General features: G+C 46.9%; 2 protein-coding genes across 5 annotated transcripts in view; both read right to left on the bottom strand.

Annotated features, from left to right (window-relative positions):
* LOC8028085 (CD109 antigen) overlaps positions 1–8,090 on the bottom strand; it is a 76,966-nt gene extending 68,876 nt beyond the window's left edge. The window contains exon 1 of the mRNA XM_042287170.1: positions 7,963–8,090. Within this exon, the coding sequence (XP_042143104.1) occupies positions 7,963–8,090 (128 nt within the window). The remainder of the gene's footprint in view (positions 1–7,962) is intronic.
* Positions 8,091–18,736: 10,646 nt separating this feature from the next.
* Positions 18,737–26,039, bottom strand: part of LOC8028084 (calcitonin gene-related peptide type 1 receptor) — a 71,153-nt gene continuing 63,850 nt past the window's right edge. For 2 of the 4 annotated variants that reach the window (XM_029995521.4, XM_040218340.3), the window contains exons 13-15: positions 25,471–25,615; positions 25,346–25,387; positions 18,737–18,907 (exon numbers count right to left, since the gene is read on the bottom strand). In XM_029995521.4, the coding sequence (XP_029851381.3) occupies positions 18,782–18,907; positions 25,346–25,387; positions 25,471–25,615 (313 nt within the window). In that variant the 3' untranslated portion in view covers positions 18,737–18,781. The remainder of the gene's footprint in view (positions 18,908–25,345; positions 25,388–25,470; positions 25,616–26,039) is intronic. The other 2 variants (XM_029995523.4, XM_040503833.2) reach the window with 1 other exon arrangement.

Below are 26,039 nucleotides of genomic sequence, written 5' to 3'. Positions count from 1 at the left end.
ACGTTTCTCAGATCGCCTGTTCTTGGTGATAACTTATCTTATGGGCTCCAAGCATCCTAGAAATCCAAAAATAATTACGCTTATGCGACGACTAGAGGCGGCTTCCGGTTGGCTGACGCGCGCCCGTCATCACGGCGCCTCCGCTGAATTCTGTGCTCCATATTTTTATCAAGCTTGGCGCAGTATGGCCATAGTAGCTTTGCGCCATAAAGCCCGTAATCAATCAATCAATCAACCATATTTTTATGCTCAGAAAGGAGCGTGGCACGAAGTGCGGTCCCATTTTTAGGAGGGAAATAGAAGTCGCACCAGCATAATTTTGCGATTTCTGGGATGCTAAGATCCCGTAGAATGAGTTATCACCAAGAACAGACGATCTAAGCAACGTCTTTCGTGCACCTTTAAGGCTAAAATATCGAGGTTTTCTACACCTAACACGTCAACATCTCTTAGACACGTTAACTCTCCAGCGCGATTAACCTATTTAAGTAAAGCAGGTTGCTGGGCTGGTTGGTGCATATTTAGGTTACATAATAAAACAACACCAAAGAGACAAGAAAAAGAGGAGACAGGACAGCACCTGTCCTGTCTACTCTTTTGTCGTTGTCTCTTTTGCGATATTTTATTGTGTACCTAAAATGAATCTATTTAACCTAACGCGACATCTGATCTCACGTTTCCATGTATATATATATCTCCGCAAACCGAGCAACTTGCGGATCGCAATGCCGCCGTCTGGGCCGCAAGAGGAATACCCAGATGTCATCCAGAGCACGTGGTTCATTCACTGTGTCTCATTGTTTCCTCGGTGCCTGAGTTTGATATACCGCGATGCAACGGCCGGCGAGCCCGCACATAGGTGGCTTCAGCACGCTCTCCCGGCTGTCGTGTAAATCATTCGCAGGCTGACTAATGTTAACGGCCCTCTGTCCGCAGCTGCACGCAAACGGCCGGAATGGGACGAAAGGAAAACAGCTCGGAGCAATGAGTCTGAGAGGCGAACTTCTGGAATGTTAGTATAAACATTTGTCTTTTCTACTACTAAAATATGTAAGCACAAAAAGAAAAGAAAAAAAGGAAAGCGGCATATATATTAAACGGCACCGCAAACTACGTGAAAGTAGTACTGCGAACACGGTTTCGGGCGTGTTGCAAAATTATCGAGAGCTAGCGCTGGGCTTCGAATGTAAATTAACCCAGAAACAAACGAGGGCTATGTTCATTATTGTCAAACATAAGCCTGCACACGTTGTCATTTATAATGGCACTACTGACGGCATGGAGCCGCATACACGAGACAGCAGTTGAAATATTTCGCACGCATCGGCGTATGAACCAGCGAATGTGTTGCTCCAACAACCTTCTCCAACAACCCGTAGTCAATCTCAGGGCAACGTATTACAGAAGCACACATTTATTCTGGGAGAAGATACCTATACCCTATTTAAGCTACGACCCCCGTGAGCCAACGAGAGCGACTGAGGGTGGCACGTGACACCTTCCACAGGAGTGCACTCTGGAAATGCACGTGCTCGCCGGACCGATGAATTCTGCCTCCCATTCATCACCTGACCACGCCCTCTTTGAGTGTGGGTACGGGCGGGAGATTCATGACGTTGCGAAAGACAGACTGTCGACTGGTCCAACGAGACGTGGCGTCCAGCGCACTCACTGTCGGCCAAGTTGTACTGAAACGGAGAGTACGCGTTGATCAAATTTCCGATCAACAATGAGCACCAGTCAGACGAAATGTCCGCACCACACATCGTACACCATGCACGATTGCGATCAGGGCATATGGCCGCTGCCATGTGCCCGCTTGTGTGAGCGAGCACGTAGAATCACGAGTCTGCCAAAGGTATACCTTCAAGCTCGTTCTAGGGTGCTTGCACGATCATAAACGAAAACGTATGTTTCGCGAAGATCACGCAGCGGTTTTTCACCCCTTCGTAGAAAGCACCGTGGTAGAAACCACCGTGGTAGACTCCACAACGCGTAGAGGCAAAGCGTCGTTCATTCCATCGCCCTTTTTCGTAATTTTGACTCTTTGAGAAGTAGCAACCGCTCAGGAAAGTCGCGATCACATGACATCGAGGCCACCTGCCCCTTCCGGAAAAGTCGACAATTCGTTCATCTTTCGGAAGGAACAAGCTCCATTGAAATGATGAATCGTTACCTGCATTGTCTGTGAGATTTTGAACTTTCCATGTCACTCTTCTGACGTCTAAAGCCCTCACTTGTGTTCTGGGCGTCTTTCTCTTTTGTGTAGGACAATGCCAAAGTTAATATTTCATTTATCCTTCTAAAATCCGGAAGTTTTTTTTTTTTTTTTTTTTGACGTTCTCATGGCGTTTTGAAGTTTGGATTCTTATAGTAACCTTTTTTGTTTTTTGTTAAACTGACGGAAGCGAAAGGAAGTGTACACAAATGTGCCTATACTCTTTAGAGCTTGCGTAAGTCAAGAAGAAAGTTTCGAGCGCGCACCGTTTAGCTTTACGCGATCACGTGTTCCGTCTAAATAAAAGCGGCCCAAAGGCCACGCCCGAATTTCGGCGCGAACAAACAGCACGCGCTCCGGACGCAGAGCGCGGTTCCGCCTCACCACGATTTACGAGTGTAGCTGTCCCGTCGACACGACGAGGCACGAAGACTGGCAACCCGACAGCGGGGCTTCGAGCGGTCCGCTGCGTTGGTGGAATCTCCCACCCTTTGGCCTCCCTTTTTGTGCTACGCTTTTAGTTTCATCTCGCGAGGCTGGAAGAAGCCCCCATTGTTGTGCCACCTTTCGCGCACTTGCGGGAAAAGAGCGAGCGAACGGAAACACGCGAACGGCGGCGTGAAAAAGAAGCTTACCGACGCATGCTCCACTCCAGACTCTATTTTGACGCCTTTCCCCGCTTCCCAAAGCGATTTCCGCGAGAAGCAAGAGATGGACTTTTCTTCTTTGACTTTTCACGCATTATACGCATCATAGACGCGTATACTTCGGCGCCTTGGCGTTTGGTCGGAGAAAAGTCGGGAGCGTGGGTGCGCACGCTCGGATTGTTTGAATGAGAAAATAAATTAAAGGGTACAAACTATCCACGGCCGCAGGTCAAGCTCGTTGAGAGTGCCGTTTTATTGTACACGTTAGGCAACAGTTGACCAGAATTTAGGGTAGGCGTCGGCTCCCCACTTTGCGTATCGTCCGTCAATCGTAAGCTGTGGCGTCAAGCACCCAACTAATCACTGTTGAAATGTGTACCCCGCGTAATATGCAAATCAGCTAACCCGAACGTGATAGCTGTGCTTGCTCAGGTGGACCATCGAAAGTTGTCTCTTATTAGCTAGTTTTAATGAAAAGCGATTGATCAAATGAATGCGCCTTACTCTGCGCGTGCCCAAAAGATATGGTTAATGTGTTTATAGATTTCGCATCGTCCATAGTCGGCTTGAGGGAGGCTCGTTTCCCGAACTGAAGCTCAAGGGGGAACGATGTGGCAGTGCAAGTGAATGCAAGCGGACTGAAAAGGGAGGCAAAGTCACTAAGACCGCCGATAATTATTTCTGACACCTATAGAACCGTTCGTCCCCCAAATAAAACAATTACCTCTGCTAAATTCAAGCGTTCGACTCCCACACTATTTCCCCAGCAACCGTTTATGCGCCTTCAAAGTTTAACCTGCAAAAACAAATTGTATACCTTTTAGTAACGCTTCCAAGCTATTCCGGCGTTTCTTGCTGTATCCCTGTTCCGCGCGAATATGAGTGTCAGTCTCAAGCGGAACAGAAAGGTCGTCTCATTCTCTCCGGGCAGTTCGACCTCTCTAACCTAGGCACGAACTCGGAGACATAATGTACCAGCAATGTATACAAAAAAAGAAAGGAAAGAAAGGAGAGTAAGCCTTGTTTGAATTGGAGTGACGTCGCCTTTCGGGCTTGCATTGCAGCCTTATACCCAAATTCATCAGACGGGCTGTCGTTTTCAGGTGGTATACGGGAGGACAGGGCGCAACACAGGTATCACGAACAAGAGATCTCCAACTTTTGCTGTATTTCTGTCACAAGTAAAACGCTGTGGAAAACTGGGGTGGAATATGTTCATCCGACGAGGCACCAACTTAAGCGGTGAGATTGGTTGTCTGTAACTACCCTCACTATGCCAAATGCGAAAAAAGCGTACTGCCACCACAAATTTGCACGCCGTAAGCACGTTTCACTACGATAGGCGGTTTTGGCTGCTGCATGCTGCCAAAATGCTGTAAGACAAAGGAGCAGCTCTTCTTAAAGTTAGTTTTTATTTCGAGGGTATGCCGCGGTATCGCAAGGAAGTTTCCGCAATATTCTAAATGAGATAATTATGTTACAGGCTACCACTGGTTATTTTTTGTTAATTTTTTAAACTCCTTCACACGTGTGCAGCACTTGCTCTACCACACGACACGATTAGCCGCACTTTCTAGATCAGACTACACAGAGTAATGCAAGATTGTGCGTGCTATTTTTCCAGCTGTGTTTTTATGTGAAACGACTAGCGGTGTCTGCTTAAAAACAATAACGTCTCCACGTGTTAAGGTTCAATAGAAAGTGCGAATACTAACAGGTTCTCTTACGACCTCTGTTCAGTAAAGAATGAGTAAACAAAGCCCGTACTAACGCGTTCATTTCATCGTTCGGCATTAATTTTGCACCAGACACCAGCGAATCTCGACGTAGCAATAATCTCATCATAGTACTCTTCAGTGTCGGGAGGAATACGAACCCTAAATCAGACACGCCTAACCAAACACCCCTTCAATTATTACCAGCCAAATGTGGATGCATAGAGGTAAAATGTTATTCGTATACCGTGCACCAGCACGTAACGATCATTCAAAAGAATCGATTCTCGGTGTTCGCTGAACATTACGACATGCATGACGCGATAAACACCTGCGCGTTCAGCCAAGCGGTACGCGAAAAGTAAAAAAAAAAAAAAAAAAAAATCTATCAACAAACCGGTTACCAAACAAACGAGCAAACGAACGACACGGTAGTAATAAAAGCACGACCCATTCGAAGCACTGAGATTCGGGCGCGACGCTTCACCAGTCTCTGGTTTGGAGCCCTCTTCTCTGCACCATTGGTGGCGAGACGAACCAATGAGGGACGAGGACCTCAACACGTCACAAAATGCGGCCGGCCAGGCCAGCGACACCAATTTCGACAGGGCGCGCTGGAGAGAGAGAGAGAAATGGCGCGAAATGCCGATCTCGAAGTGTGACAAGCGAGGATTCGACACTGGTGGACGCAACGCCGCAAAACCCTGAAACAATACGCCGTTTAGTGGAACGCTTAACCGCATTCTTTCAAAGCTCCGAGGCGGAACGTGGAAAAAAAAAAAAAAAAAAAAAAACTCTGAAGGAAAAACAAAAACGGAGATTGGAGTTTCAAAATATAGAGGCGCGTGGTTAGTTAACTACACGTAAACAATGGCGAGAGGAGAGGGGGGGGGGGGGGGGGGGGGCGTGTCATTTCACGCTTCACTACGCACGTTGTAATAATAGCTGTCAGGTATATGCCCTGCGAGACGGAGGCGCAGAGCTGAAGATTGCCTTCGAGAGGAACCCAAGAACGTCCCAAACAATGCACGACGACACGCGGTTGGCGTATGTTTTGCTGCACGGTTTCACCGTCATCGTACTGGGCGTATTAAGGTCTTAGTACGTGACGGCGACATTATTCCTCGCAGGAGAGAAGACAAAACGGGACTACGACCTTTGCCAGCTTTACCGCACGGTGGTCGAAACTATACTGAAACCGCGCAAGTTGGACACGTCTATGCAACGATGGACAGAAAGGGACGCGTTCGCTCAGCACTGGTAGGGTATTCGCCACGTGTCAGACATCTCTGGAGCCTGGACGATTCGACGTGTGAGCCGCCAAGTGCCCGAGTACAGAGGGTTTGAATGCACAGCGCTTAGCTTGGATAACGAGAGACTGGCAGCTTCGTGTTCAGTATGAAGTAGAACCCGGGCGTTCTTTCCAAAATGCCCCTTCAATGTATTCTTTACACATGGTTATACAGTGCCAAGGAATGTTCCGTTAATTGAGACAGCTCTCGTCACACTGAAACGGCCACTTTGAGTGAAATGGAGTTATGGTAGCGTTCAGGTACTGTCTTAATCACGGTTAGAGAAACACGGGAGCGCGTGGCATCGACCACACTAACGGCCAGACGCGAAACCGCATCATAGCGGGTGCGCTGCAGTTGAGCGCCGGTTCGTTCGACTGCTCTGATAGTCCCCAATGCCACGTGCTCCCGTTAACTATGATTAAGATAGTACGCTAAACTTTACAGAGAGACGGTTGCAGGGAAATTCTTGAGGACTATAGGGAGAGATCTTGAGAAGATTCCGGTCGTTCCAACTGATAGGTGGAAATGCAACCGTACCCTCCGAGACATGCAACAAAAATAAGCAGACAGCAGAGGGGCACGTGTTTGGCCATTTGGCGGGAGTCACGGTTTAACACTCTTCTCACGGCGGGCTGGGCTAGCTCTTTCTCTCCGCGTCGGGTCGACCAGAGATGTCTACAACCGAAACACAAGTAAACGCATCCGCCAAGGAGAACTGGTCAGACTTTGCCCGCGAATATCGCTTGCGTTACTCGAGACAACGGACGTCGCTTATTGGAAACGTTCGCGAGCCATCGTTTTGCATGTCCGTATAAACCGCCGGAAGCTAAAGGACTGAAGGCTGCTTTCGCATCGAAACGTGGGCTACCCAACAGTAGAAAAAAATGTAAGGGTGCAGGCGAGCTGCTGGGGTGAATATTAACCATGATGAATTAACCTGAGACTGGGGTGGAGAAGAAACATCAAAACGTAGTCTCAGGTTAATTCAACATGGTTAATACCCAACAGTAATTCTTTTTCACCACCATCTCCACGCAGGCAGATTTTCCACAGCGTGAAACTAACTGTCTATCGGCTTAACAGACCAGTGTATGTATACTTCGTTTCACTTAAAAGTCAAAGGTTTCACTTTAAAGTCAAAGCTAGAGATGGCAATACCGAGAAGACCACCAGACAGAGACGCTGTTAAATCGAAGGACGGAAATCCTTCTATGGATAAATGCAGTGTCGGGAATCTCCCGTCCGTCGACGGTTGGAGAAACCGCCACCAGATTATTCAAATGTGTCCGATTCTCCTGGAAAGTGCTGACACCCAAGGCATCGAAGCCAGGCGTGACGCGCCAAATTCGAGCCTCCTCTCGACATGTGCAGCGTCTTGGAATGGCCGCGAGTGGCCTTCAGAGACGCGCGTAGCTGCGAAAGAATCCAACGTCGATGCATCTACGGAACGTTTACGACATTCCGCTACCGTCCTTTCAGAAACTCACCTTTGTGACTCAGTTCGCTAACTATGTCATGGTTAAAGCGAAGACAAAAGAAGGAAGTGGAAGAAGGAAAAACAAATAAAAACGTCATTTCGATGGCTCTTCCGCTACGCCCTAGTCCCCGAAGAGCACACGCCCACAAACTACTCGAAGGTGCGCGAGCTCCCTGGAATGGCTTGAACACCTGTTTACGCGCGCCGCAGCTGCTTACACACCGACGAACTGCGTCTAGGATCGGTTTCCTTTCGCGTCGTTTTCTTGACGGCCCTCCAAGCACGACCGCCTTGAGAAATTTGAAACCATCAAACGCCTTTTGCGAGGCCCTGCCCATGTGACGCTTTGACTCCCTGGAATGCAATTAAATTGTCCATTATGAGCGCGATGCAGAATTTCGAGGCGATCGTTCCTTGACATTTTCTTTTGCAAACCGTCTCCAAGTTACACAGATAGCGAGAACATGCCTTTACATGCCGTTTCTGCGTTATTTCTCGATTGGTTACCTGAGGCAGGTACCAGGTCTTGCCCTTCCATAAGAGGGCTGGTACGCGAGCCGGAAAAGGCGCTCCGGCTGCGAAACGCGTCTGCTAGAGCAAAACGACTTACGGTTCACTTCCGCTTAGGCCGAGTGTATCCAGCAAGAAATTGTCGGTGACTTCGTTGCTGGCCAGGGCTGCCGCCCCGAGTCCAGAGCACAAGCTCCAGACCACCAGCCCTACCAGAGCGGCAAGCATGGTGCACTGACTAGCTCTCAGCGTCACCACCAGATGGCTGCACTCGTTACGCCGCGCCGTACCTCTCCGCGGCGAAGCGGCGCTGCTCCGCGATTCAGCGGACAGCGGTCAGGTAATCGTGTTTTCCGGGTCGATTTAGACCGGCTTGCATCGTTTAAATCGTCCAGTTGAACGGTTCAACTATCTGGTATTTCCTAGTACAGTTCGAGAGGCCTGACAGCGCTTCGAGAAGTTTGCACGGTCTGTCGGCGATACATGTTAGAGAGCGGTCGCGCTGACTGAAAGCGCGTCGTGTTTACGTCAGTGGTGTGCCCGTATGTTATTTTGAAAGTGGCCAGTCGAAAACCAGTTTGTTGTGGTGCGCCGTTCGGCCAGAGGAGGCCATTGTGATATAACGAATAAAGAAGTGCAGTCCGCGGGGAACCGGTTCTGAAGAGATCATTATCGAGAAGCAAGTAAGCAAAATTACGAGGCAGAGTCACGTCACGCTTCCTTGGGGTCGCTTCGTACTCTCTCGCGCGCGCAATATAATTTTTTCTTTACTTGTTTATTGCGACCGATGCGCATTTTTGAAGTGGGCGGGCGCAGCCTTTGCAGAGAAGTCGTACATTAGATAAGCAGCGACATGGCCTGTAGATTGGACAACTCGGTAGCATTTGAATCCGAAATCTAAAACCACGTCGGTGGCGTGCCATTTTTTACGCGCAGCTTATTCAGTAGATAAAATAACGCAAACAAACAAACATGAACAGGAAGCACGTTACCGGGTGACCTGTCCACTCAAATACTTGGACATAAAAAAAAGAAAAAAAAGAAAAAAAAGAAAAGGAGACTGCGAACAGAGTTTGGGTTTGGAGCTTTCAGGTCCCGATGACCTTTTATATTCACGCGGCTGAAAACTTCGAGCGGCAACTCAACCACCTCAGTAGTGTTAGCCTGTGCATGACGTCACGTCAACCTGTCGAAATTGCGATGTGTTGGCATCGCTGCGCGCGCAACCAGCGCAGACGCACCTTGCGAAGCCGACCTTGCGTTCGCGCTTTCGACGTTTTCAGTCGTGTGGCGCCATCTGTCGTCGACATTATGCAATATCTCGATCCGAGCACGAGGCCGTGTAGCGGTCTCCATTGTTGAAGAAAGGCGCCAACGTTGAACTTTGGTAAATCCGTTCATACTGAGTACTTTGCCTACTGTGCGAAAACCGCCTATTGTTATAAAATTGTCCGAGATTTTCGCTTTCTTTGACGAAATAACGAGATGGCCACCGGTTTACTGACTGAACATATGATCGAATATTGACAGACGAGGCGAGCGTGTGCCTCACGTGTACTGCACACAGTTATAGTTCGACAAGGCGTAAAAATAATTATGAACTATTCTAGAAACTACCACATTATGAACTATAGGGAGGTCTTTGAGTTGCATCGCCTCCAGCCTGAGCTTGTAACATTTTATGGATCAACGCGTGTCTTTGCCGTCATGCCGCAGCGGGCACAGCAAATCGAGTTCCTGCAGCTAGACGCGCAGTGCCCACACCTGACGTGGCTAAAGTCCGCTCGCTTGTAAGCAGCGCGTTCGTGCGACTGCGTGCCCGCTCGAAGTTGTCTGCTGTCAGTATCGTCGGTTCCCATGCGTGATTTTTTATGTCTTTCCCACGATTCGGATGGCCGCCAGGCGTCACGTGCCCTCGACGTCGAAAGCACGGCAGTACCGGACTTGGGATGGGCGACCTGGGCGGTCGCACAAAGCGGCATCAATAAGGGGGCTCGTGATTCTTTTTTTTTTTTAATTTTTTTTTTATTTATTTGAGCACAGCGCCCAACACTCTGTAGGGGGTATTCACGGGACGCCATTTTGTTGGACGTCGTTCGCAGCGCATGCTCAGAACGATGCTCAAGTACAGCTTTTCTGGGCATTTCAGAAGAAGCGATCACGGCTCGTGCACAGCTTTAATCGATGCTCAAGTTTTGGCGAGCGCACGGGTACCCGGCATATAGCTTTGACTTCACTGCCCGCGGGGAATGCACGAGGATGCACGTTCAACGTTCATTCCACACAACCAGTATCGCAGTTCTTGGAAGACGATAAATAAAAGATATAGTTCTGAGCATGCGCTGTGAAACAAGGGCCAACAATATGGCGTCCCGTGAATATCCCCTATAGACCGACACGCTGTTTACAAACAAACCTGCGTTTGCCCACACCAGGTGTGGGCACCGCGCGTGCGTAGAAAGCGAATTCGCGTAAAGTGAACCGTCTACGCATGCGCCGTGCCGTCGACAGCGCCACCGCAGCTGCGTGACGTCAGGGCTGCGTGTCGGTCTACACTCTAAAAAAAAAGGGTATCACCTTACACCCTTTTGTCCCATATAATACACCCCAAAACTTCATTTCGGCGTACAGCGCCCTAGAGTCGAACAGACGGCACGAAAGTTTTCCAGGGGCTTGATAACGGTGCAATATAACTTATTAAATTGCTAAAGCACGTATCAAAGACCAAAGGAAGAAAACATGAAGCTTTTGCAGTGCGGCCAAGAAAACTCCGATAATCTTTTTTGTAGTCAATAATACGTACGTCAGCTATCTTAATAAGTTGTACCACACGGCTATCAAGCCCCTCGTAAACTTTGGGGCCGCCTGTTCGATTATGGGGCGCTGTACGTCGAATTGAAGTTTTGGGTGTATTATATGGGACAAGGGGTGTAATAATACACCTTTTTTTCTGAGAGTGTATATGTTCGATCGCCGCTCGTTTTTGGAATGCGGTTCTCGGCTGACAAGGACCACTCCTCACGTCTTTACTAAAAAAGTAATGCCGTACCTAGTATAAAAAAAAAAAAGAAAGAAAGAGGGGTGGGGGGGGGGGGGGGAGGGGGCCGGGCACCATAGCTGGAGTTTGCCTAGGACGCTTGATAGTGCAAGGCCTTGATAGTGCAAAGTTCAGACGCTCGACCGAGTTCGAGGAGGAAGAAGAACGCCCGCGCGTGAAGCTACAAGAACAAGGGCCGCGCTTTGATCGTGCATATCATGCACGTACGGTCGTGTAGTAAAAGCTTCGTTTAAGGCAACATTACTTACTAGAGGGGTCAGTTTGGGAACTCACTTCCAGGCGTGGCACCATTTCGTAGAGCGCGCGAGAAGTGGCGCTGGAGTCGCTCTAAGATGGATTCTCAGTAGTGTCTCCGTCTCGTGCTCGCTGTTGTTCCTCGTATCCTTGCTCATGTCATTGGTGGCTATTCCGTTCACCCTTAAACTGAGACTAGAAGCTCCGCCTTCAGCGCGAGCTCGCTGGCTTCCGCAGTGCTTTGGTTGCGCGTGCCTGTGCATTCACACTTGTGTTAGCAAGGGCAGATAGCTCGCGCGGAAGGCGGAGTTTCTAGTCTCAGTTTAAGGGTGAACGGAGCATAGTCGTAGGCTCGTAAGTGTTCTTTTCTTGCTCCTGGAGGTTTGAGCCGCTCGCCAGTCAATGAGCGAGCATGCCGACCTGCTGCGTTCCCGGCTGTCGCAGCGGGTGGTGCCTCACAAGCGACGGAAAGTGAAGAGAAGCGCCACTAATTTACCGTTCCGAAGAATGCTGTGCGCCTGAAAGTATGACAAAACGCGATCCCTCAAAAAAAAAAAAAAAAAAAAAATTATGTTCACGTAAAAAAAAGAAAAAAAGACACTGCGATTTTCATTTTTAGCCCGACAACGCTAATCGTCATTACTCGCTCCCCGAAGGAAAAATCCATCAATGTAACCCTGTTTGGCAGTCAATGTTTTCTAGTGGACCGCTGACTGTGCCTGACTGTACGTCAAGCATGTCTGATTGGCCAACAAGTTACTCTAACCGACAGTCAAACTCCAGTCAGACTCTGCTTGTCGGCTTTCTGATGGTTTCCTGGTGGCAGTCGGCCGCCGCGAAATTCCATCAGGATGTCTTGGTGGCGATTCTGACTGTACATCGATTGTCTCTGACTGTACGTCAAAAAGCTTTGACGTGCAGACAGACGTACGGTCAAAGGACGTAAAGCTCGTTCGGACACCACTATTTCGTCAAATCTATGAATACGAAAAGTAATCTAGGCACGAGAAAACGATTTCGGGACGTGAGCCCATAAAACCGCTGACGTTAGATATTTGACACGCAACCGACCGACAACCTTGATCAGAAGCCCGCCGAAGCGCCGAAAACGACACTTCGCTTCGCCCATAGAGGCTTCGCCGCTTCGCCGAGCTTTCATGGACGATCGCTCTCGACTCGTTTTGTTTGCCCGCTTGCTCCAACCTGTCGATCCTGCCAGGGTTCTACAATGACTTATGTTTTAGTAGAATTTCTACCCGACAAGACCCAGCCTGTTGTGAGTTCCGACGATGTAAGGGACTTTAGCGGTGTAGTTGAAGACGACAAGGTGTACCAGGTCTACTGGGCCGGTGACGCGCGAACAAAAGGATCGTTCTACGACGCGAAAGTACTCTACATGGCAGGTGAGTAGAACTGAAGTACGGCGAGTGATGTACGAGTGATGTACGAGTGCTTTGCATAACATGCTGACGGCTTAACTGCATTTGCAGCCGAAGCATCTCGTATAAAACGATTTGTGAAATCGAATTTCAAAAACGGTCCCATAGCATAGCGGTTAGGGTGTGCGATTTGTACGCAAGTGGTCGCGGGTTCAAATCCGCGGTTGTCCTGCTTTTTTTTTTTTCTCGAACATTTTGTTTTATCGAGGCATTTGGCGATATTTATGAGTGCGTATAGCTTTACTCTTATATAAATGCTGCCCTTGTTGTTGAAATTCCCTTGGCAGTGGCAGTCAGACGTCATCTGATGGACCATCAGATGACGTCTGATGGTCCATCACGTTCCACCAAGGCTGCTGACTGGCAGTCAGTGTCCCAAATTACGTACCTTGATGGAATTTTCAATAGGGTCGTCATAGATGGGCAGACTGTTCTGATGGCCAAGGGTCAATGGTAATTAAAAAGATGATGCTGTGCCCACGTATGTCTTTTAATGTTTCAGTACATTTCTCGAAACCCACCACGAAGAGCAGCAAACGAAATGCCCCCCCCCCCCCCCCCCCCCAACCCACCCCTTTCCCCGATCGAAGCGTTGCCCACGCTGCCGCCAGTTCTGTTACTCCTGATGTGACAATTACATACGAGCCCGAAGCAGACGACGATGACAGCAACCGAACAGACAAGCGCACCGATGTTTGAAACATCTGTACCTAAATTTTATGAACACATTCGTCAGTGAAAAAATGATGACGTCAAAGGACACCCGAGAATCACGATTTTCTGCAAGCTTATGGAGAAGCAAGGCGTAGTTTGTGTGATGAGGGCTGTCACATTCAAAAAGGATCTCCCTCTAGCTGTTAGCATAGGAGGAAAGTTGGTGCCAGAGGCAAGCTATATAGGAGTCAAAGTATCACTCAACCATGGGTATCAATACTCGAAAAATTGGAAGCGTTTTTTGGTTACTTTGACTCCCTCAAAGTGTGTGCTGGACGCCCCTGTGAACTCTCCAACTGTCACAACCCCAACAACAGCCGTCTCGAATCGGCAATTTCTATAAAAGGTGGAGTAACAGCTCGAGATCAGTTGATCATTCCCAAACCGATGCACGCTAGCGGTGGATTCGCAGCGGATCTGGCGGAGCCCCGCTGCAGACCATGCAAACGATGCAAGTGCAGCAGACGACGCGGAGAGAGCCAATCTCACGGCGACGGCAGCGCCCCTGTTTCTCCCGCTACCGCAGCGGCCCGCCGGTGAATGCCGCTCGAGTTCCCAAAATGGCCCCCTCTAGTAACGTTGGTTCAAGGCAACATGCTCGCACTTGTAGCATCGGGTTAGCTCGCACTTCCGGAGAAACACAGTATCAAATCAAATCAAATTAAATTTATTCGACACCACATTGCACTGCGATGGTGTCGGAAGCACAGACAAAAAGCCACTGGAGTGCGGCTTGACTGCGTCTGTGCCCATATATAGATCAGCAACAACGGTGCTTCAGAATAATAAACAAACAAACAAATCACAATCTATGCAATTTATACAGCAGCTAACATGCATTGAACCCACGGTGCACTTAAAACAAAATCGAATAAGGCGAACGTAGTAACGGATTAAAATATATTTGCTGTCTAATCAGAATGCGAATTGAGTAAAGGTGGCAAACGCAGCTATTGAGTTCCGTAGTTTGAGCGTGCAGAAGGTATATTCCATATTTCATTGTGACGTGTGTTGTAGCTGTTTGGGTTTCTTGCTAATTTCGATACCTGTTCAATAAAATTGTTATTTTGTATTTTTCCGACATAGTATCTCTTGAGCAGTGAGTCATTATAAGAACTGAACTGCACAGACATTAACGCTCTTAAAAAGTGGTTCTTTACGAGCATCGTATACGCTGAACCAGAGATAGAGCGAACGCCTTTTTTCTGTAGTAAGAATAGTTTAGAAATGTTTGTCATAGTTCTGTTCCCCCAAATTAAATGACAGAAGTTGAGGTTCGAAAGGAATGGTAAGTTTAAATAAGCAATTTTACATTAGTTGGCAGAAACAAGCGTAGCCTTGTCAGAACGCCTACAACGCGGGCAAGTTTGTTTGCGACAATCTCAGTATGCTTATTCCAAACTAAGTGCTCCTTGAAAAGAACTCCTAGGCTTTTTACTGAAGGCACAATATCCAATTTTGAGGTTCCAATCACAAGGTTGTTTTCAATATTTACTTTCTGATTTTAAGGCCTGAAAATAACAGCCTTTGTTTTAGGTATGTTAATGGTTAGGGAATTGAAAAAAATCCATTTGTCTAGCTTACTTAGCACATTTTTCGCATGATCTATTAATTTGTTAGTGTTGGTAGAATTTTAAAAAATAATGTAGTATGGTCAACGTAAATCACAAATTGGGTATTATTGCCAAGTTTATTATGCCGTTAATATAAATGTTCAACAACAATGGTCCAAAGATATTACCTTGGGGTACCCCAGAATTAATTGGTGTAATAGCTGACATTTTATTGTTTATAACAACTTAAAAATATCCCCCGAAAACCATAAAGCTCAAGTTTTCTTATTAGGGTCTCATGGTTTATTCTGTCGAATGCATTCGAGAACTCTACAAAGACCCCTAGTGTTAGTAATTTTTGTTCAATCCTATTGATCCGTTGTTTTAGTGCTAGAAGTCATGCCTCTGTTGAACGACCCTTTCTAAAGCTAACACAGTCCCCGTTATTACGCTATGCTTTTAAAAAAAAGTGATGTCATTATATCATTAATATTTTTTTTTCGAGGCACTTTGATAAAGCTGGAAGAATTGATATTGGTTTGTAGTTCGATAAATCATTTTTGTTACCTCCTTTAAATAAAACGCCCACCTTAGCCAACTGAATACGTTTTGGAAATACGCCGTGTATAAGCGAAAGATTATGCACATGCTCAAAAGGATGACAAATTATATCTAAGACGTGTTTAACTGGGCGAATTTGTAAATCACCGGCTTCATAACAATTACGGTTTCGGTAGGAAAGAAATATGCGATAAATTTTGTCAGCATTTAGTACAGCTTAGAAACGCGCTTTCACGGATTCTGGATTTTAAATATTCCAGACTGCGTGGATTATGTGTGCTGTTTGCCATTGATACAGAAAAGTTATTTTAAGAGTCAGCTAGCTGCGTTCCTGATATTGGCAGACCCTTTATTATAAGTTCTTGGGCACATTGGGTATGCAGCTGCTCACGACCAAGTACTGTATTCAGTCTTTGCCATATAACGTCGCATCGTTTCATGATTTCAGCATTGAAAAGGCTCTGAAGATAAGTCCATTTAGCGTGTCTAAGAAAATTGGTCACTTTATTTTAAAACTCTTCAAATGCATGTACATAATCTGAGCTTCTTGTCTCTAAGAATTGTTTGAAGAGATGATATTTTTGTTTTATAAGTTTTAATAACTTATTTGTTATCAAACTTTTTCGCCGTTTTATTTCTTGGTGATTTGTATTGAAAGCACTTTATATAAGTTGATTTAAATACAGACAAAAACGTGCCGTAGGCGTCGTTGGGCTTAGTTTTGCTATATGCCATTTCCCAACTAATTTGAGAAAGCTCGTTGTGAAATTTGTCTAAGGGAAGTGGATTAAGGTCTTGAAAGAGAGCAGTATGCATTTGTTTAATGATTTTGTTATTGCATCTTGATACGTTATCATATTATATTTATTCTCAAATGTCATATAAATATTAGTGTTTCATTAAACGTTTTAATGTATAGCTTAAGACTAACTATTGGCAACGTGCACGATCGAAAGCGTCGCTGTGGTCGGCCTTTCAGGATTGGCCGAATGCTGACTATGACGTCAGCAAGGGATTTCTCATCGACGGAAATAAGAGCAATGGAAGAACTTCAATTTCGGCGGTGTTGGCAGGGTTGGTTTCAGAGCGCAATGATTTCAGGCTTCGACCATGCTAATTACAAGCACCATCGAACTTGTTGTTCGCAAGGTAATGACGTCACGAGAGGGAAACGTAGGAGGGCGTCACCAAAACATCTCGCCGCCAATAGGGAGCATCCACTATCGAGCACAGCGGAGTCAGCTGCTGCTGAGTGCGTGCTGACGGCGAGCTTCCAAGGTTCTTTTGCAGCTTGCATTCCACACCATCAAGATTGCCGGTCTTAGCAGCCTATTCATGTGAGCTCGTTCTAAGCATGCGCAGTGAACAGCGCACTCAAATATGACGTCCAATGAATACCCCCATATACACCATTCCAGTATTTACAAGTCCTTAGCCAAAGCCTAGCGCATTTTCGTTGCTTCGGGGGGCGATAAACTCACGCGCCATACGCACGAACAGTCTAAATGGAACCTGCCAGGAGCCCTTCTTTGGAAACACTGGCCGCCGCCATGTCTCTGCTCGTGCGGACAAGCCCATGCAATTTCAAAACTAGCTTAATGTCACAAATCAGACTGCGTTTTTTTGGTCTAAACATATGTTTCAGCGTCGTCATTCGCTAAGCTGCCTCCGCAGGTTGCGGTGATTATCTCTCCGAGTGTTGTGCGAGAAACTAAACGCACGGGATTTTTTTTAGGGTGTAGCATATATACAAGCGCAAGTTGTATTGAGGAATTGTGTCGCGTCTCGGCTCTGAAGGACTCTTGTTTTCCCCTTAGCACGCGGGCGAACTGCGGCGAAGCAAGACACGCAAAATCGCGATGCCTACTTTGCGTTTGTCGCTTCTCTACAGCACACCAGTGCGCGGTGAGAAGCACACTCAACGAAGCTAACCCGCCAGAACAGACCACAAATATGAGACTTCTTGCGAAACTTCTGACTAGTGTCAGTCTTTGATACGAAATTTAATCGAATAGTACGTTATTTGGGGCGATAATCAAAAGTTCTAAAAAATCGCATAAGCTACATTGCGACGATCCGGCCGGGTAGGGAGGCCTGACCTAATTAATTTTCAGTATTATTAAAGTGAAATTAAGTTTTGGCGCAATGTTGGCGCCAATTCCTCATATTTTGGTAAATTGTAGCAGGATGTAGCAGGATAAGCACATTGGTGCAGTATAGCGCAAAGGACGCAGGAGTCACATCATTGCTCTTGGCAGATTCCGTCGATTTCGACGGAATTCCCAAACTATATGGCAACATTGGTCTCTACAACTGTCCTCGTCTGCACGTGTGAAATGCACAAACTACGCGCGAGTTGCAACGTTCGTCACAAGACATAGTTGTGACGAACATTGCTCTTAGAAACAACTTCAGAAACAAAAAAATAAACATGAAAACCATTAATCTTTTTTAATTTGTTTCTAATATGTATCCTTTTGCGCGCGCGCGCTGTATCCGTTGAAACTTTCCTCCAATATCGGATCACTGATATGGGGCTTCGAAGAGGCTGTGCGAGGCTCGTGACAACAGATCGCCAGAGTGCACTCCTGTGGAAAGTGTAACGTTCTGGTAGGTTCAAGTCCGTCTCGCGTGGTGCAATTCTGCAGGCTCGCGATGTTCGGTATCGTGTGGCAAACACTTCAGCTGCCGCCCACGTATTTGTTGCTTCCACGAGCGACGTTGGAACCGAAAATCGCTAGCAGAATTGCGCCACGTGTGCTTCACGGGGACGGTAGCATTCGCCCTTTGTCGAGTTGTAATCAGTGTAGCTATATAACGGCAGAAACTGTATCTCCAGAAGCTGACCGAAACCTTTAATCGCAGTGAATTCACAAGCGCAGCAGCGGGTACGGAGCGTTTTGCGGTAATGAACGAACATGGCAGACCGTGTTTTCTGGTCTCGAGAGTGTGATCCCGGTGATTGAGCTGAAGTGCTCGAGTTCCCCGGTGCCTAGAAATGGCCGAACGCTTTCGGTGTCGATGACTCTGTCGCTGATCAATCGCTAATATAAAAAGGTCCGTTAAAAAAAAAGAATCATTTACCATTGTTAATGCTCTCTGGTATCGATTTTGCATAAAAACAGCATCAAACCGAGCAAAATGCCGAAGGTCCCCGATCGTGCGGTTGCACGCATTGTCAGAGGTGACCGCGCTTCATGAACAGACAGTTATGCATCTGGACACGGGGGTGGATGACGCGCTACCGTTTGCTATTGCCCCCCGTGGCCTTTCATGTCGTTTGACACGTTGTGCGCACGTAAATCTACAGCGCTGCACAGCGTATATCGAGTGATTTGAGAGTTTTCCTTTTTATTTGTTTCACATGGCTGTGGTCGCCGTGGTGGTGGTGGTAGTGGTTGTCAAAGGCACACTGGGTCTGTGCCTTCTGCTCAGGCTCCTGTCGTTGCTGTATCGGACGTAGGAACGCCGCACAAGGCCTTGGACCTGCCGGGAAAATGACAGAATAGTCCAGGGCGTGGAGAATAAACAACCAGAATATAATCCACTGGAGGAGTTGTTTTCAAATGAGCCAAGTCTTGATGTTTTACTCCTATTAGGATTCAATGAGTAATTACTTCGTTAGGTCACAGCTAGTGCTCCTCAGCCCCTCGTCTCCAGGATAATGAGGTCCAACAAAGGGTATAAAAAAAGTATGTTTATTTTGTCACCTTGCAATGATCACGTGCGAGGGTTTCTGTGGAAAGAAGCTGCTACTAAGCAACCTTCCAAAGATTACCACGCACAAAAAGAAACAGTTTGGTGGCAATAAAACTACCGACCCATTGTCAAACATACCGTCGGCCGAATCATTCAAGACTGTAACGAAAGCTTCTACAGCAATAACTGTAATCACCAACGGCTTAAGAAAATACTAAAATAAAATTTAAAAAAAATTTTTTTAAGAGTTTAGATGGCGATAATAATCTCTGGAGAAGGGGAACAAGGGCGACAAAGGACAAACACAAATTTCCAAACATAGCTAGGTGTTTGGCGCGCGTTCTTGTCCAGCTCGCATGCACCTTTGCATTAACTGCGTTTTTATCATAACCTTAAAGTGCAGGCCGTTCATTCTCTTTGTTGTTCACCCTGGCCTGGTGGCAGCTAAAAAAAACTGTTTGCACTAGTGACGTCTAACTCATGGTTGGGTGAGTTGGTGAGCGCTCCATTGAAAATGAAGAAGTCTTTGGCTCGATACCAGGGGCACCTGACAGAACAGCACACGACATAACAGCACGCGACAAAACAGCACGGCCAAAACAGCACGCGTCAAAACAGCACAGCGTCAAAACAGCACGGCGACAAAACAGCACGCGTCAAAATAGCACGCGACAAAACAGCACAGCGTCAAAACGGCACAGCGACAGAAGAGCACGTGCCAAAATAGCACGGCGTCAAAACAGCACGACGTCAAAACAGCACAGCGACAAAATAGCACAGCGTCCAAACATGACATTGTCAATATAGCTAGAGTTCGGCGTTTTCGGTTTGTATTATTTGAAATTCCGCGCACTTTTTTCGGTTCTTATTTCAAACAAAATGTATAGGTTAATTGCAGTAAATATTTGTAGACTGGTAAGCTTTGAGTTATATAAGGTTTATTAACGAAAACCAGTATACTAACGAAAATGCAATAATTAAAGGCGTTTGTGTAAAATGTATATTGAGCACCAGGTACTGGTCTTCTTATTTGTTGGCGTCTTTGGCAGCCGACGTGACCTCTTCTGTAAGACGCATTAGGGCCTTATCATGATCTGACATTATCGTCGTGTGCTCGTATCTGTACACAGGACGAGCATGAGCTTCAGTACCACTTCGGTCGGAAAGCGGTCGGAGAGGAAAATATCAAAATGGAGAAATTAGCAAGCATTGTAGTCCGTGCGCTTCCCCCCATTTTCACGACTGCGAGAGGTGATAAATTCGTGCCGACGGCAGAAATGACAATAAAATACTCGTATTTATGCCCTACTCTAGTAGACGGAAGCTAGGGGTGTTAAAGAATGCGCGGCATTCACGGACGCTCTTGATTTCCGTTGTTTGATTTCACGATTAAACTCTCTTCTTTTAAAAAAGAATTCGGCACAGATCCCTCTCAGGTGAAAAACCCAAATTTCGTCCTGAAAACCCCCGCGCCCCCGGAGCTTTTATTGAAAGTTGAACCGATCTCGCAGACAAGCTGAAAACTTCGAAAGAAAGTGGTCATAAGGTCAGTAATGTGTAGGGTTCCGTGTTTTCGGAGTTTCGTTTTCGTCAAGTTCGGAGAGTGTTTTTCTGAGTTTCTTTTTTTGCTGAAAATTCGGAGTTTATCGGAGTTTATTTTTGTTTGATTCCGAATTCTCCGAAATTCGGAGCTCAATTTCGCAGTGTTTCTTATTAAAAATAGCAAATAATATCCACATTTAAACGTATGCTGGACAAAAAAGAAAAAAAATGCGATTGTATCAATTAATATTTTCTTCAGTTGGATTTGGCGTTTGTGCTATTACTACTGGTAATACTAATTTGTCCTAGAACAAAAGTGGCACACAAGTGTTATTTTGATAAATGTCGATACGTTGAAATCGATACCCTACTGGAGGTAGTTGCTGGGAAGCCTGTATTCATTCTATGCTATTCCATCAACCTACCGCGCGGCCACAAGAGGCAGAGTGGAAAAGAATGAAATAGAGACGTTTAACTGTCCTCTTCCCCACTTTATATAATTTCTATGGTCCACAGCTTTCACAGTTACAAAAACACAACCTCTCTTACCTATCAGGCACAAATAGTATGACCCGAACCGGAAACATAAACAGTGACTTTTGTCATGACCCGATAGTACAATGACCTGTTGTCCTGACCGGAATTTGAAAGATACGTGTGGTGGCATTTTCTCAGGGCCATTTACTCTACGCGCTGATTAAACCATTAATTGTAAAATATACGTGTGTGTGTGTTTGGGGGGGGGGGGGGGAGGGGATTGGCACGTCGAAGATCAGAGTTTATCAAATAAATCCGAATAGACGAAACTTTTACCGGCGGGTAACACGAAACCCTAGTTATGAGTCACATTCTCTCCCCCCCCCCCCCCCACACACACACAGACACACACACACCACTCCAAACGCCCTCTAAAATACTGAACTTTTTCAGTTAAGACCGAATGGGCACCGCAGAATCGGTGCCAATGGTACACCTTGAATACACTCCACATTAAAGTCACCTTATCTTACCGTTTCTATCAATGCATCTGTAATCAGCGCATCTCCGGGTTTCTTCTTTTTTTTTTTTTTTTGAGGGGGGGGGGGGGGACGTTCTACGCTTAGGTGGTATTTACGAAACGAGGAGTACTACGGAACCTCACCGGACCGCCACAAACCAGGAAGTTTTCATAACTTGAACTTATGGATATCCTTTTCCCAATGACTTTTCCTCTTTCCCTGATACTTCAAAAAAGACCAGACAACTCAGCCAACATCGACGCGAAGGTATCCCTCCTAACTATACCAATCTCTTCAGAAATTAGCGTAGTTAAGTAGTAGTAACTATCGCTAACTTTATTTGTTTTTAGCAATCACACAGCAGCAGCACTCGGGACACTGACTTGAGTGCGATCCCTTCGCCGCCAGCGTACTTTTTTTTATTGTTTCTCCACTATCTGTTAAATAATGCCATGCAATGTCCAACCCCTTTTCTTTACGTTCTGTTTGTTTTCATAAAACGCTACCTATTACAGCCTTTTTACATGCGTGCTGTTTTGTCGTTGTGCTGTTTTGACGCCGTGCTGTTTCGGCACGTGCTCTTCTGTCGCTGTGCCGTTTTGACGCTGTGCTGTTTTGTCGCGTGCTATTTTGACGCGTGCTGTTTTGTCGCCGTGCTGTTTTGACGCCGTGCTGTTTTGACGCGTGCTGTTTTGACCGTGCTGTTTTGTCGCGTGCTATTTTGTCGTGTGCTGTTCTGTCGCGTTCCCATACCAGGACCAGGCGGATTTTTTCGTTCGCGCACCGGTCGCCTAGTTCTCTTTGGAGATTCGTGTTTGTCGTTTGTCCTCCTTGCGCCCCTTCCCCAGGGATTATTATCATCATTCTTGTCCAGCTCGCTTGCACCTTTGCATTAACTGCATTTTCATCATAGCCCAGATGGGACAGATAATTTTATTGCAATTTTTTCCATGAAAGAAAAAAGAAAGATTATTAATATTTATGCCGTTAGACGCAATTTAGATGGGGGTAGTCCTGCTCTCGGCGCCGCCCGGTGCTTAGATAACCACGCACCTTTTTCTCGGCGCTCTGTTTGGTTGGAAATGATTAACGTGTGAAGTGTTGGTTGTAAAATTGTATCTCCGTGCCGTAATGCGGCGTGCAGGTTCGTCAGCTTCTTGCGCACCTTGTGCATTTGTTTGCACCCCCGAACGCGCCCACGTGCAAACGCACGTGGGCGCGAGCTTGGCTGCCTCGTCATCGTGCGTTATCTACGCGTGCTCTAAGTTGTCTTTTGATTGGCGTGCCGCTCTCTTTGCGCTCCGATGCGTCAAAGACGCATTTTAGAACGCTTGCTCGCCTTCGAGTATTTTAATTTACAATCTTTTTTAATGTTTGAGAAACAAATATTTTCGACAGAGTTACATTTGTTTTCAAAAGTATCCCAAGATTGCCTTTTCCACATTGGTGTGAAACGATAACGAACATGGCTGCCGGCGTCGGCGGTGTGCTCAACAAGCGCAGCTCGTCGAGCTCGTCTTTCTTTTTTTCGTTTTAAGTTCGAGTTTTTTGCGTTTACCGAGGTATTTAGAGGAATATCTCCTTAACCGACCTTGCTTGCAACAAACAGCTGTCGCAAGTACGCGCCTTCCGAAGCGCTGTGCGGGTGCTTGTTTTCGTAGCGGGACTCACCTAAGCCTATCGTCCCACGTCAACTATGTTGCTTGATCTGGCTTGATTTGTTTGTTTGCGCGTGTTGATGCTGAATAAAGATGTTGGTGCCCGTAAAAGCGGCCCTTTTGCTTTGTGAATTGTGCAGCCGTCATGATTGCAACCATGGTTTCAATACCGAGAAGATGCCTACATGGATGAGAATTTGCGAGCCACATGGCTGGAAGCAATAGGGAATTCGGCTCGCATCAAGTTTGTCCAGGTTTGTTCCCACCAGTTCGCTTCGAAAGAAAAGTAGCTCTCAAGTTTTACAGTGCACCTGGTCAGTCAAAGCGAATATTTTAGGTCGCGTTTTATTTGTGCGTCATGACGCTCACCCACCTTGCTCGCGGATGCCATGCGAAAGAAAGAAAAACAGAATAGCTGGAACGACTGCATATTAATTTTGTTGATTGTTTTTAATTCCTCTCGGTCGATTTTTACCGCACATCGACAGATGTTGACAGACGCTTGTATTGGACCGTGGCTCGTGCATCACAGAACGCTAGAACGCTGTTTTCATGGTCGCGTGTTGCGAGCGTTGGAGAAGTTCCTAATTATTGGCTTGCCTACGTGGTTTATTGTGTCAATATTGCTGAGAGTGAGCCCACCTCGTACGCCTCTTTTGGCTTGCGGCATTCGTATCTTGGTCTCTCAAGCCGATGAAACTGTCTGACCGCTATCTCAAACTACAAAGTTGCTGTATCGGCCCACTCGCTCCGCGTTGAAGCAATCAGCTGATCGACTTGCGCGGGTTTCTCCATCCTTTATCTCGAGTACTGGTGCGTGCGGTAAACAGTGAACAGTGGAAAGAAAGTATATAGACGCTTTCAGGCAGCTGTGCATGGGCGCCGCCATAACCGACCTTCAGTTTTTGTTCCCTCTTATTCCGTTCGCTTCACTTCATCTCTGCCACAGCACGACAGGTTATTGCCATTTTAGGTGCCACTGCGTCCTTCTCCCCAGCATAGGCTTTTGTGGAAACTCGTCAACGCCCGCTTCAGTGGCTCGGCATCTCGGTAAAACAAGAGAAGGTCGGCTATGGCCACTGATCTCTACTATAGGGGGCTGGATGGCGCTTAGCTGCTCTCCGAACCTGGCGCATGTGAAGCCACCGGAAGTTCAACGCTTGTCCCGGAAGTCGGGCGTGCGCTGGGCTTCCTAGTGCATTCAGTCGATTTTTGGACCATGCTTTTTTGTGTGTTTGACTGGGTTTTAATACTCCCGTTCTGGATTAAATCCCGAGAATGAGGCATTTGAACTTGGGACATATTCACACTTGATCAACTATAGAATCTCAAAATGTTAACATTGAACGACTTCCCGTGATACTTCTCGGGTCTGCATGCGCTCCTACTGCGCAACAAGCAGGCTCTTCCAGCGCCCTCGACGCTTTTCAAACAAGCACTGGGAAGGGTTACAAAGCCTGCCAAGCGCACACTTCCGGGACAAGCCGCTTACTTCCGGTGGCTTCATACCTGTTTGCTCAATGCGCCATCCAGCCCCCTCTAGTGAAGATCAGTGGCTATGGCGGCTCAAACTGGCGTGTGCTTAAAGCGTCTATATAACTCCACGTCAGGTGGGCTTACTATAATTCCAGATGAAGGGGAAACTACGAGAACTCACAATGGGGGTTAACGCACACGTATACTACTCGGGGCAACTTTCTGACGCATGACGCACGTGGGCTCGCGCACCTCGAGCACCGAACGAAGTTACGCACTCGCATTCGTCACTTCATTTCACGAGTCGTGACAAGCACACATATCCACGAACTGCATGCCCCGTGCAGTCTTCGAAAGAGTGGGACCAGACCAAGACGCAATATTTGGTTGTTGTTGTTTTTTAATAACCTGCTCGTGACGCCTGTATCGGGCGTTCGCGCAGACATGATTGTCCTTGTAAGAAACGACGCTCTTTAGGTCCACCAACAAAAATGCCACTTCTTTGAAGAGCGCTCCGTGCTAAAAGTGAATGATTCGAAGTCTTGACTTACCTCTCCGTTAAAATAGCAGAAGATGAGGGACACGAATAAGCCCTGCAACAAGGAAAACAGTTTGGACGGAGTTCCACGAATCACGTCCGCAGGACCGCAGCTAGTTGTGAACCGAGGCTATTCACCTGGAGCCCCACGATGGTCCACTCGGCGTACTGCTTGCTCAGGTAGGCGCTGCATGACGCCGGACTCACGAAGGTGGTCAGAATAAAATGGCATCCGAAGATGGGAATGAGGATGAGCACCGCGCGAAGTACTTTCCTGCAATGCCTCACGAGAAAAAACAAACAAGGGTATATCTGTTATTCTTTAAGTAAAACGCCTAAAGACATGGACAGAAGATAGATTCCAATAGGAGAGATAATTTGTCCCTGTCTTTAGGAGTATAGCTTCAAGAATGTACAACCGATAAGCCCAACTTGCCGTCTTAATATGCCTGTTACCTGCGAGCACCGAGCCACAGCCTCTTCGGGCCTGAGAAGGCCTACGGGCTCGGGAACGACAAGCAATTGTGGCAAGACGAAAACTACGAGGAGATGTTGCCTCCATTCCAAATGACATAAGGAGGAGGATGAAAACTTTATTCAAAAGCTCTAAGTCCGAGCCTGTCTTTGAGACGTGCATTTCCAGCGCGAGTGCTCGTTCTGCGGAAGAACGCTTCAAAGCAGCGACCTAGAGCTCTCGTTCATGTGGC

Source organism: Ixodes scapularis, unplaced genomic scaffold (genome assembly GCF_016920785.2).
Source record: "Ixodes scapularis isolate PalLabHiFi unplaced genomic scaffold, ASM1692078v2 PGA_scaffold9__187_contigs__length_104089568, whole genome shotgun sequence".
Lineage (NCBI taxonomy): Eukaryota > Metazoa > Arthropoda > Arachnida > Ixodida > Ixodidae > Ixodes > Ixodes scapularis.
This window is presented reverse-complemented; position numbering and strand designations above follow the sequence as displayed.